Here is a 10,748-nt window from a genome sequence, read left to right as displayed (position 1 = left end):
ATATAGGGAATAGGGTGCCATTCTCTGGTCAAAAGTAGTGCACTATATAGGGAATAGGGTGCCATTCTCTGGTGAAAAGTAGTGCACTATATAGGGAATAGGGTGCCATTCTCTGGTCTAAAGTAGTGCACTATATAGGGAATAGGGTGCCATTCTCTGGTCAAAAGTAGTGCACTATATAGGGAATAGGGTGCCATTCTCTGGTGAAAAGTAGTGCACTATATAGGAAATAGGGTGTCATTCTCTGGTCTAAAGTAGTGCACTATATAGGGAAAAGGGTGTCCTTCTCTGGTCTAAAGTAGTGCACTATATAGGGAATAGGGTGCCATTCTCTGGTCTAAAGTAGTGCACTATATAGGGAATAGGGTGCCATTTGGGATGCAGACAAACTGTAGCTATAACACTGGAATGGTGCAATAATAATTATACTCTGGTACCGTTTCTTGTAGCCTCCTGTTGAGATTGGCTTTCTTCCATTGAGGGAGGCTGAAGCTGGCAGCAGCAACTGACGGCAGGTCATACCCATCATAGGTGCTGGAGGGCAGAGGTCAACGCCTAAGAGACAACACCACTATGAACTCCGATCTGAGGGGGGTCGGCTGGCTCCTATTATCTGACGTACTAGCTTCGTCCCAAACGGCAGCCTGTTCCCTATATAGTGCACTAATTTTGACCAGGGCTCATAGGGTACATGGATAGTGTTCCATTTGGGATGCAAACAGTGCGGACTGTAACCTACCAGCTGATCTCCCTCAGTGTAATAAGAGTTATGCGCGGGGAAGACTTAGCTATTTGGGGGCCCGTTTCAAAATGCTACTGGGGGGGTCCCCTACCCCAAAAAGGGAAATGTTCCCGCATAAATGAAGTTTTATGATGACTAATAACCTGGTATTAAAAAGACCTCTTCGGTTCCTGTGTTTCAGTACAGTTGGGACCCGGAGTAGAGGGGCTGAAATATTCCTGATAAGCTGCTTACTTACCCGAAGGCCCAGACGCGAGCGGGGGCTGCTCACTTGAAGGCACAGGGGCGAGCGGCGGCGTGGGAAATCTCCTTGCGAAGGGTATAGTGGTGGAGGTGGCCCAACCGGTGGGCCTTATAGTCCCTGGGCAGGGGAGATATGGCGCCTCTGGGCTTCAGGGGACGCTCATCTGGAAGCTTTACTAAGAGGATGTATGTCAACAGGATTGTGTGGAAAACAACATTGGCTCAGATTATAGAAGGTAAAGCCCCAGTTGAATGTGTTGCAGGTCCAAACAACTGTGGTGCCTGGAAAGGTTTACACACAATAAACAACTACTGCTAAGTCACCATATGATGTTCCTATTGTGATAGCAGGCCTGCAATCGAACATGAACAAGCCTAAACAAATGCAAAACTTTGGCCCTCGGGAAAATACAATTGCTGAGGTCGCCATCTACTGGTAACATTCTGCAGTCACACCCTCCTAATGTTTCCTGACATTTTACATTGCGCATGTTAAAAGGCTGGTGGTGTCTTGTGTCATAGGGTTAGGGTTAGAATCTTATCTCCTATACACCCATGTCATGAGTCAGTAATAACTAAACAACCATTACCTCTGAAATCATCCTGCTGTCATTCTCCCATTTCTGATGGAACAGAAAGTGTCTCCCACAGACAGTTATTATCTGAGGTGCCCAGCCTGGACAAAATAGACACCTCTCTGCCCAGGTAAGAGGAAGAAGACCTGTACAAAATGTAAATGACATTCAATATGAGGCCAACATTAATATGCCTTCAACTGAATGGAGTAGCGTCTAATAATATAGCAGTGCACTACTTTCATATAGCTCTGGTCAAAAGTAGTGCACTATAACGGGGAATAGGGTGCCATTTGGGACAAAAACGTTCTCTTATAAACTCACTTCCCCCTCTACAATACCATTGGAATCCATTCCATCCCTTGAGTCGAGAATTTCAAACAAAAAGGCATGTTTTGGAATTCAGCTGATACAGTCAGGTAGGAAGAGGAATATTCAGCTGATACAGTCAGGTAGGAAGAGGAATATTCAGCTGATACAGTCAGGTAGGAAGAGGAATATTCAGCTGATACAGTCAGGCAGGAAGAGGAATATTCAGCTGATACAGTCAGGTAGGAAGAGGAATATTCAGCTGATACAATCAGGTAGGAAGAGGAATATTCAGTTGATACAGTCAGGTAGGAAGAGGAATATTCAGCTGATACAGTCAGGTAGGAAGAGGAATATTCAGCTGATACAGTCAGCTAGGAAGAGGAATATTCAGCTGATACAGTCAGGTAGGAAGAGGAATATTCAGCTGATACAGTCAGGTAGGAAGAGGAATATTCAGCTTATACAGTCAGGTAGTAAGAGGAATATTCAGCTGATACAGTCAGCTAGGAAGAGGAATATTCAGCTGATACAGTCAGCTAGGAAGAGGAATATTCAGCTGATACAGTCAGGTAGGAAGATGAATATTCAGCTGATACAGTCAGCTAGGAAGAGGAATATTCAGCTGATACAGTCAGGTAGGAAGAGGAATTCTTATTTTCCTTTTTCAGGAATTATATTTGATATCTATTCAATTATTTTATTTGCATGAAATGAGTTATTTCCCATAATTATGAACGTTTTGATAGTTTTATTCCCGAGCTAGGCCTAGCAGAGAACTTACTGTACAGTCTGCATGCCTCCACCTGACAGAGAAAGAGGACCACAAATAACAAATTATTTCCTCTTTCAGCAATGAAACTGCTAGGGCCAGTTTCCCGGACAGAGATTCTCTATTGAGTTTGCTTTTTAGTCCATGACTAGGCTTAATCTGTGTCCCGTGAAACCACCCCCTAATGTTCAATAGTCAGAAATGTCATGGTTGAATCGGTACCTGTGGAAACTCTTGAAATGCCCCAGTGGTCTCTTGGTTTTGATCGGAGGAGCCTCCAATAACAATCACAGGCCTACAGAGAGAGAGGTATCACACAATGACATCAACTGACAAGCTGAGACAACAAGAAATTGGAGTCCTCTGATCATTTTTTGCAGTGTGCGGATAGCATCCCTTCTTTTGAAAGGACCACTGAACATGAGTAGTAGGGTCTTCTGTTTGTGGAGTTCTAGCATACCAGCAGTTCATGTTAGCGTTGGCCATTCCACCAAGTGCATGGATGAGTCCCGGTCCAGACACAACCAGACACGCACCTGGACTGGAGAGGAACAGACAGACAGAGGGACAGACAGGAAGACAGGCAGACACACACACAAAGGGTCAGACAGCCAGGCAGACATAATTAGCAATGCAAAAAAGCTATGAAACGGACCCTCACACACTACACGCTCCTGTAGTCTATGTAAGGGTAGTTAATATCACATGATTTAGGGAGAGCTGGTTTAGTATAGTGTGGAGAGAGTAGTCTCCCTGGGCAGACGGGTCACTTCCCACATTAACAATGTTTTAACATAGGTCTGGGATTTCAGAGAGGAGAGACAGTATCTCTAAAGCTCTCTCCTAATGAGAATCCTCCTACCGTCCAGTGAGGTAACCAACAGCAGACGCAGCATAGAAAGCCTGTTGGATGACGCATTACAACAACATATCAGTATTACTGGTGTCTCCACAACCAAATCACATCAAAAATGTCATGAGAAGATTCTGAATTCATAAAAAATTAAAAGATGGCTTACGGCTTGTTCATTGCGCATTCCCACATACTTGATTCCTGAGGCTTGAGCTGCCATAGCTACTTCAATGACTGGAACACCAACTATTCCAAACATATATTCTACATTCTGTAGAGAGATACGTGTAGATACACTATATTTACATTAAAAAGAAAATTTAGTCATTTAGCAGACGCTCTTATCCAGTGAGTGCATACATTTTCATACTGAATTGTATATGAATTGTTACAATGTAGTTTAGATTTTCTTTGCATTGACACACACTTTGGCATGCATCAACAAGGGAGTTAACATATGCTATTCCACATAAACATCTAAATGTTTTGCTACAACAATATTCATAGTTAGCTATACCAGTGCAATGACCTTTGGCACACTTTCACAACTCGTAGTGCTACATTCTCACTGCCAAGGACATGATCAGCGACTAATATATTCTTAGCAACACGGTTACACAGTATAACACTGTTTTATATAAATTGCACACACTTTACCTGAGCTTTTAGTGCCTCTGCAATGAGCTGAGCCCCAGTCACATCTTCCATTATTATTGTCGAGAAATCTGTTCAAAGTGCAAACGAGGTTAGCAAGGAATTCTTGGACTTGTTGTTCAGTAGCTTATAAATCGTGTTTAGATCTCTTGCAAATCATTAGTTTTTGTCTGCTTTCCAGCATGCATTACATGAGTAGCTACAAGCGATAGGTATTTTGATAGCCACTTACTCCACAAAGTTAAAATTTGAGTGACAGGATTTCTTCTGGCACTACTGCTCCTGTCTTAAAGTATAACACGTTTTAATACCACTTCCGGGTTCACGGCCAATCACATGAGCCGTGCTTCTTCTTCGTCTTCTTTTTCTTCTTCAGTGGGGTTTATAGGCAGTCGGCATCCAACGTTATGGTGCATTACTGCCCCCTGCTGTACTGCAGTGTGGACATGAGCCGTGCAAGAGCAGTCATGAATATTTAATAAACTACTAGCCTTTTCCTTTTTGTATTGCAAGAAATACATAACAAGCCCTCATTATGTGTTTATAACTGCACTTAACTTAACACTTAACTCAATTAAGTCATTATGAGTGTATGACAGTATGAAAAAAAAAATGTATGCACTCACTAACTGTAAGTCGCTCTGGATAAGAGCTTCTGCTAAATGACTAAAATGTAAAATGTAAATGACTTGAGTGTATGCATTATAGATATAGGCTTCATAGAAAGTGTTACAAATGTTCTCCTGTCATCTTATAGGAGATCCATTCATGGATTTAGTTATGGCTTGAGAATGTGACTGGTCTACAGAGTTTTCTCCTTTATGTCTGTCTTTATATATATATATATATATATGGCACCCTTTTTTATATGTGACAACAACTTTTCTGTATTATGTGTATTTCCACAATCAATAATAATAAACGGTACTTCACTATGAATACTTTTGACTATGTGGTTTGAAGTACTTTACCGTTATCGTGCACAAACATTAAGACTATTATAGACAGAAATCAATGCAGTAATGTTTTATTAAATAAAGGCTCTGATTAAAATATAATATTAATGAAATCAGGCATTTAGCTAATTCTTCTTCCCAGAAGCTCCTCTGAATGGTTTGGAGATGGCTCTGGAGAGAGCGTGTAACACCCTGACTATGAGAGGGCGTTTACGGGACTGGGACTCCTGGGGAGCAGGGGCCGGTGTGGTTGTCAGGTCCTCCTTGGGAGGGGAAGTGGATGGAACCTCTGGAACCTCACACTCAGCATCTGTCATAAGAACATTTCATAATCAGAAAATGAATGTGTGTGTTTGTGTCTGTCCGTCTGCCTGTCTGTCTGCCTGCCTGTCCGTCTGCATGTCTGTCTGTCTGCCTGTCCGTCTGTCTGTCTGCCTGTCCATCTGCCTGCCTGTCTGTCCATCTGCCTGTCTGTCTGTCTGCATGTCTGTCCGTCCGTCTGCCTGTATCTGTTGTCACTGTTTTAACAAGCTTGTCATAGGGTGATATATCAATATAACATCGATGCTTATCACTTACCCTGTGAAATATGAGTCTCTCTGAGACGTTTGGGGTGGCTCTTCGGTTCCCCTTTTGTCTTGAACAGCTGTTGACAAAACACATCAGGACAACTGAGCCTGTGTAAAATACAGAGTGTGCATCCCAAAAGGCACCCTATTCGCTATGTAAGGCACTACTTTTGACAAGGGCCCATAGAGCTCTGGTAAAAAGTAGTGCACTATATAGGGAATAGGGTGCCATTTGGGACATAGCCATTGACTCTCTCCCATGTGTATTAGGATTGTATTACAGCGTCCTCACTCAACCTCCTCAAGACAATGACAACAGTATTGTTCTAATGCTGAGAGACAATAGGTGTGTAGTGAATCTGTAGGGTAAATTTCAGCCCTGCCTTACAGAGGTAATCTCAAAACACAGAGCACCCTACCTTAATCATGATCTTTGGAAACGTATGCATTTTCGGTAGGAAATGCCACTTCCTGTTCTTCTTAGTCTCTTCCCCTCTGGCAGAGGGAAGGCGGGCCATGCCGTCAGCCTTTACATCAGCCGGGCTAAGGCTCCTGGCAGGGAATTCCTCAGTAGCATTAAGGTCAGCTACAACACCATGAATGATGTCACTTGCGGCATTGCTGGTGTCTGAGTGAGAAGAGCACGCTAGTGTGACCGACCTGTGTACAATAACTGGGAGAAGAGGACGCAGCCATGGAAGTTAGTCACTGCATCCCAAATGGCATTCTCTTCACTTTATAGTGCACTACTTTTGACCAGGGCCCATAGGGTCTGGTCAAAAGTAGTGCACTAAATATGGAATAAGGTGCCATTCTGGACACAACCAGTGAATTTTAATTAAGTCCTATGCAGATGAAAATAGATACTTTCACTTACCATCCTCCATTGCAGACTTGGACCCATAAGTCAGGCTGTCCATCACCACGTCTGTCATCAACTTGATGACCTGATCCAAAACCATTTCAGCCGAGGGTGGCATAGGCCTTCCCATACACTGCCCCAGGAGTCTCCTAACAGAAGTCTGGGCAAAGTTGTAAATGAGCTCTGAGGCATCGTCCTTTGACAGCTTCCTCAGGGCTGGCTTAGGCAGCGCTGGTTGAGAGAGGCTTCTGTGGCCAGCCATGGATTGAAGCTGGCGGCTTATGGTTATCTCCAGAATGAGACCGTGGACCTTTGCGATCAGGTTGTCAGACGCACCTTGAAGGGCTTCAACTGACAGGAGCCTATCCAGATTTTCTTCTGCTGAAGTCATCTCTGGGTCGTCCGTCTTCAATGTGTCCATTATAGTTTTCACTATGATATTGGTGTCAGATATGTTTATTTCTTGTTGGCTCACAAGCGTTGACCGTGAACCTGTCTCGTCCATTGCGATAGAGGTATGGGATTCTGTCCTTGTGATCTCATCGGCAGCGCTCATGTCAGGCAACTGGTCAAGGCTCTCCAGTAAAGAGTCTAACATGTTAGTGGCTATCAGACACTCCTGCCCAACAGATGAACTCTCAGAGTTGGCCACTCTACACTTGATCTCATTTAGGATCAAGCTGAGCATCTTCTTTGCAGTTTTGCTAAAGCCTTCTTGGCTGACTGCCACTGTTACGTCTTTTAGAGCCACAAGAGGTTTGCAACTTTCACTCAATCCACTGCCGTGGAGAGGAGAGGCTCTCTTCAAACTGTTGTTGCTCACAACTGACATACTCCTGGTGGGCAGAGTGACATCCTCACTGCATGTGTCAATTACATGGTGGTCTGTTGAAGAGCCACTTGAAGACACAAGGGCTTTAGACCTTTTAGCCAAACAGACTTTTGACAAAGGCTTCTCACTTCTCACAGACGGATGGCGGCTCCTGTCCTCAACAAGAGCAGTGTCAGGGGACTTAATGCGTCTGAGTGTCTCCACAGGGGTGGAGTCCAGCACATCTTTGGCTGTGGTGACTGACACTGGTGGAAAAGAGAAAAAGATGTTCAGTCTATCCTTTACTCTGTGGTACATGGTTTGAGCAGCATCCAATAAGTTGTCAAAGACAACTCTGGGTTTGAGCTGGGACTCCAGCTTTTTCTCTCCTAGTGGGAAGGAGTCTGCGTCGTCCACAGTGTACTGGGATACACTTTCAAGGTCTTGCATGATAATATTTACTATATCTTCGGCTGTAGAAACCACATGGTGTGAAAAGGTGGTGCTAGGCATGCCCTGTAGCAAAGAATGGTTGGCTTTGCTAGCAGCTCTGAGAATGGTCTCACTCACAATGTGTTTGGCCTTAGCTCGGAACTCAGTACTGTAAAAGCTCTGGATGGAAATGTTAGAGGTTCTGCTGGCTGCACTAAGAGATCGCATGAGTGTGGGAATCTCGGCTGACGTCACATCACTCAAAATGGTGAGGTCCTCCAATTTCGAAATTATCGAGTCCAACTTCTGGTTGAAGTCGAAGGATGAATTTGTCTTGCTCTCCCCAACGGAAGCGGAGCAGTCTTCCTTTGAAGTGTCCACCCTCAGCACCGAGATCACCTGTTTGATTACCCCTTTAGTGCAGGTGTCGAGGGTGAGCTGGTGGGCTGAGGACTTAGAAGGGGTCTTACTGTCTGTCTTCTGTACAGGAGATTCCTCCACAGTGGCCTCAGTTACAGGAGATACCTCCACAGTGGCCTCAGTTACAAGTAGTCCAGTTGCAGAGAGCTCGATTTGCACAGGAATATATTTTCCCTCAGTGAGATGGTTGGAGGTGAACAGCTTCCTTAGTTTGTCCAGGGTTTTGGTGTAAATCTTCTGGGAACCTGAACTCACTTCCACCCAGAATATTTTGCGACCTGGTTTCGTACGCTTGGAGGCCTTATTGACCTCATATACCTCATGCAGGTCGGAAATAATTCCACCAAAGAGATCAGAGGATGCCTCCTCAATATTCTCTGAGGAAACATGGACAGATAGGATTTCCGACAGTTTCCCACAAGTGTCGGTTTTATCCAGCGCAGCAGTATATGTCACAGCTGCATCCTGAATGACCTGAGTGATGCATTGCTCAGCTTTGACAATATACTCCTCCACTGGCTGACCAAGGAGGATGTCAACTTTATCAGCAGGGCGCTCCTTCTGAATACTCACATTCTCCTCTGATGGGCATGGGTTGTTGAAGATAATGCTCTCAGTGACCATCTTAGAGGAGGCGAGAGATGAGTCGAGAAGCAGAGATCTGTATATTGTCGAGGTGGACATCTCTGGGTGCTTTATCACAGCAGCCTCCTCCAAAATGGCCGACGGGCCCTGGAGGATGTCAGAGATATCCATGTCCTCAATGGTCTCTACCAGAGACGATAGTAGGTCTCTGGCTGCCAGGTTGGTAGGTCTCTGGTTCTCGAGCTCTGTTTTGATTGCTTGACAGGCAGTTGCCAGAGCAACAACAGAGCGAGAACACAACTGCTTCAAGGTGGAGTCAGAACACGATGATGACAGATCTGTCATGGACATGGTGGAGAGTTGACTCTCAGAGACAAACGGGCTGAGTTTGACAGACACCTGTCTGACCAAGTCCCCAGCAAGAGCTCTCTTATCTATTGCTCCACTAGCTGAGTTGTGGGAGCAGGCACTCTGTGGCCTTGACGGGTTCCTGTTATCCAAAAATCCTGTTGTCCAAAAAACCTCAAGTACAAGATCCACAACATCGGATGACACTTCTGTCATTCTGTTGTCAGACAGAAATGTACTTGGATGAATGGTGCCTGCATTCACAGTCCAGTCGCAAATGGAGTTGTTGGACTGACTCTGGACTAGTGGAACTAGACAGGTTTCACTTTGACCTTGGCCAAAGAGCTCTGCCATTTTGAGCAGAACTGATCTTAAGACCTTCGACTTGGAAATGTTCAGCAGTGGGTCGTTGTTGGACAGTCTGGTGGATGGTCTGCTAGCCGATCTGTGAACCACTAGGCTTTGTATTTCTGCCGAAATGGCAGTTAGAAAATAGGTCAAGGGGCTGGTCGCTCTCCCCTCATTTCCTCCGTTGGCTTTAGCCTTGGTGATGCTATCTATGATGATGACTATGACCTGTCCAGCCAGAGGACCCAAGATGGCCTCAAGCTCCCTCTCTAACTCAAGGGGAGACTTGTGGCCGAGCGCAATATGCTCTATGGCATGGGAATACATCTTAGAAGTCGCCATGCTTAGCATCTCTTGGACAAACTGTTGACTTGCTGAGATACTTCCAGTCAGCGGATCTAGAGTTCCCTGACTGACACTTCGCATTAGCTCAGCCAATCTGGAGGTGAGAAGGTTTATAACCAACTCGACAATACCCATCATTAACTTGCCGTCCGTTGATATTTTGCTAAGTCTGTATTTCTCCTGTCTACTTCGTTTCGGCGGCAGTACGATGTCACTCTGCGACTGGCCGCTCTGGACCATGTCGAAGACAGAGTCCTCAGAGATTCCAAACACAGATCTCAGTGGTGCTGAGTGTAGTCTGTGTCTCATCTCTCTATCGCTACCCTCAAGTGAGGAGACATATCGCTCTTCGTTCTCACTCAGCAAAGAGGTCATGGACCTGCAGAATGCACAACAGAAATGAATAGTACATGGTAACAAAATAAAAAATATGATCCAAGACTTTGGGACACAAACTCAACCTTGTTATTGTTATTCAAAGGAAGCATTGTGAACCATCTCAAACCACACTCAGACCAAACATTAACATTTAGAGTAAACTTTTTAGAGTGGTTGTGTAGTATCTAAGTAGTATTTCTCACTAAGTGGATCTGGAATGGATATTTGTACCTATAACAGGAAAGACCTGCAAAAAGAGGAGGGGATAGAGCTAGGTATCTGTGAGAGGCGTGGATAGGGCTAGGTACCTGTGAGAGGAGTGGATAGGGCTAGGTACCTGTGAGAGGAGTGGATAGGGCTAGGTACCTGTGAGAGGAGTGGATAGGGCTAGGTACCTGTGAGAGGAGGGGATAGGGCTAGGTACCTGTGAGAGGAGGGGATAGGGCTAGGTACCTGTGAGAGGAGTGGATAGGGCTAGGTACCTGTGAGAGGAGGGGATAGGGCTAGGTACCTGTGAGAGGAGGGAATTGGGCTAGGTACCTGTGA

At 45.0% G+C, this 10,748-nt stretch overlaps 1 protein-coding gene and 2 long non-coding RNA genes across 6 annotated transcripts; all 3 read right to left on the bottom strand.

Moving 5' to 3' along the window:
- Positions 1-289: 289 nt before the first annotated feature.
- Positions 290-3,544, bottom strand: LOC311122990. 4 transcript variants are annotated; one of them, XR_014612534.1, is made up of 4 exons: positions 3,504-3,544; positions 3,102-3,182; positions 2,864-2,936; positions 680-2,675 (listed from the first exon to the last, which is right to left on the bottom strand). It is a non-coding gene; the product is annotated as an uncharacterized lncRNA (long non-coding RNA). The 4 variants fall into 4 exon arrangements; XR_014612535.1 differs by lacking the exons at positions 3,102-3,182; positions 3,504-3,544 and adding an exon at positions 290-555 and having other exon boundaries at positions 981-2,675; positions 2,864-3,081; XR_014612536.1 differs by lacking the exons at positions 3,102-3,182; positions 3,504-3,544 and having other exon boundaries at positions 679-1,161; positions 1,576-2,675; positions 2,864-3,081.
- Positions 3,545-3,555: 11 nt separating this feature from the next.
- LOC311122989 lies at positions 3,556-4,441 on the bottom strand. The gene is made up of 3 exons (XR_014612533.1): positions 4,381-4,441; positions 4,152-4,219; positions 3,556-3,790 (listed from the first exon to the last, which is right to left on the bottom strand). It is a non-coding gene; the product is annotated as an uncharacterized lncRNA (long non-coding RNA).
- Positions 4,442-4,563: 122 nt separating this feature from the next.
- LOC311122992 (uncharacterized protein) lies at positions 4,564-7,310 on the bottom strand (the record flags this gene model as incomplete). Its single annotated transcript, XM_084197288.1, has 5 exons — positions 6,551-7,310; positions 6,093-6,301; positions 5,684-5,750; positions 5,302-5,414; positions 4,564-4,581 (listed from the first exon to the last, which is right to left on the bottom strand). The coding sequence occupies exons 1-5, from the start codon at positions 7,221-7,223 to the stop codon at positions 4,564-4,566; spliced, it is 1,080 nt and encodes a 359-aa protein (XP_084053414.1). The 5' UTR covers positions 7,224-7,310.
- Between the last annotated feature and the right edge of the window lie 3,438 nt (positions 7,311-10,748).

Source organism: Coregonus lavaretus (assembly GCF_964263955.1).
Source record: "Coregonus lavaretus genome assembly, contig: HAP1_SCAFFOLD_583, whole genome shotgun sequence".
Lineage (NCBI taxonomy): Eukaryota > Metazoa > Chordata > Actinopteri > Salmoniformes > Salmonidae > Coregonus > Coregonus lavaretus.
Note: the sequence above shows the minus strand (reverse complement) of the source record. Positions and strands in the feature narration are given on the sequence as shown.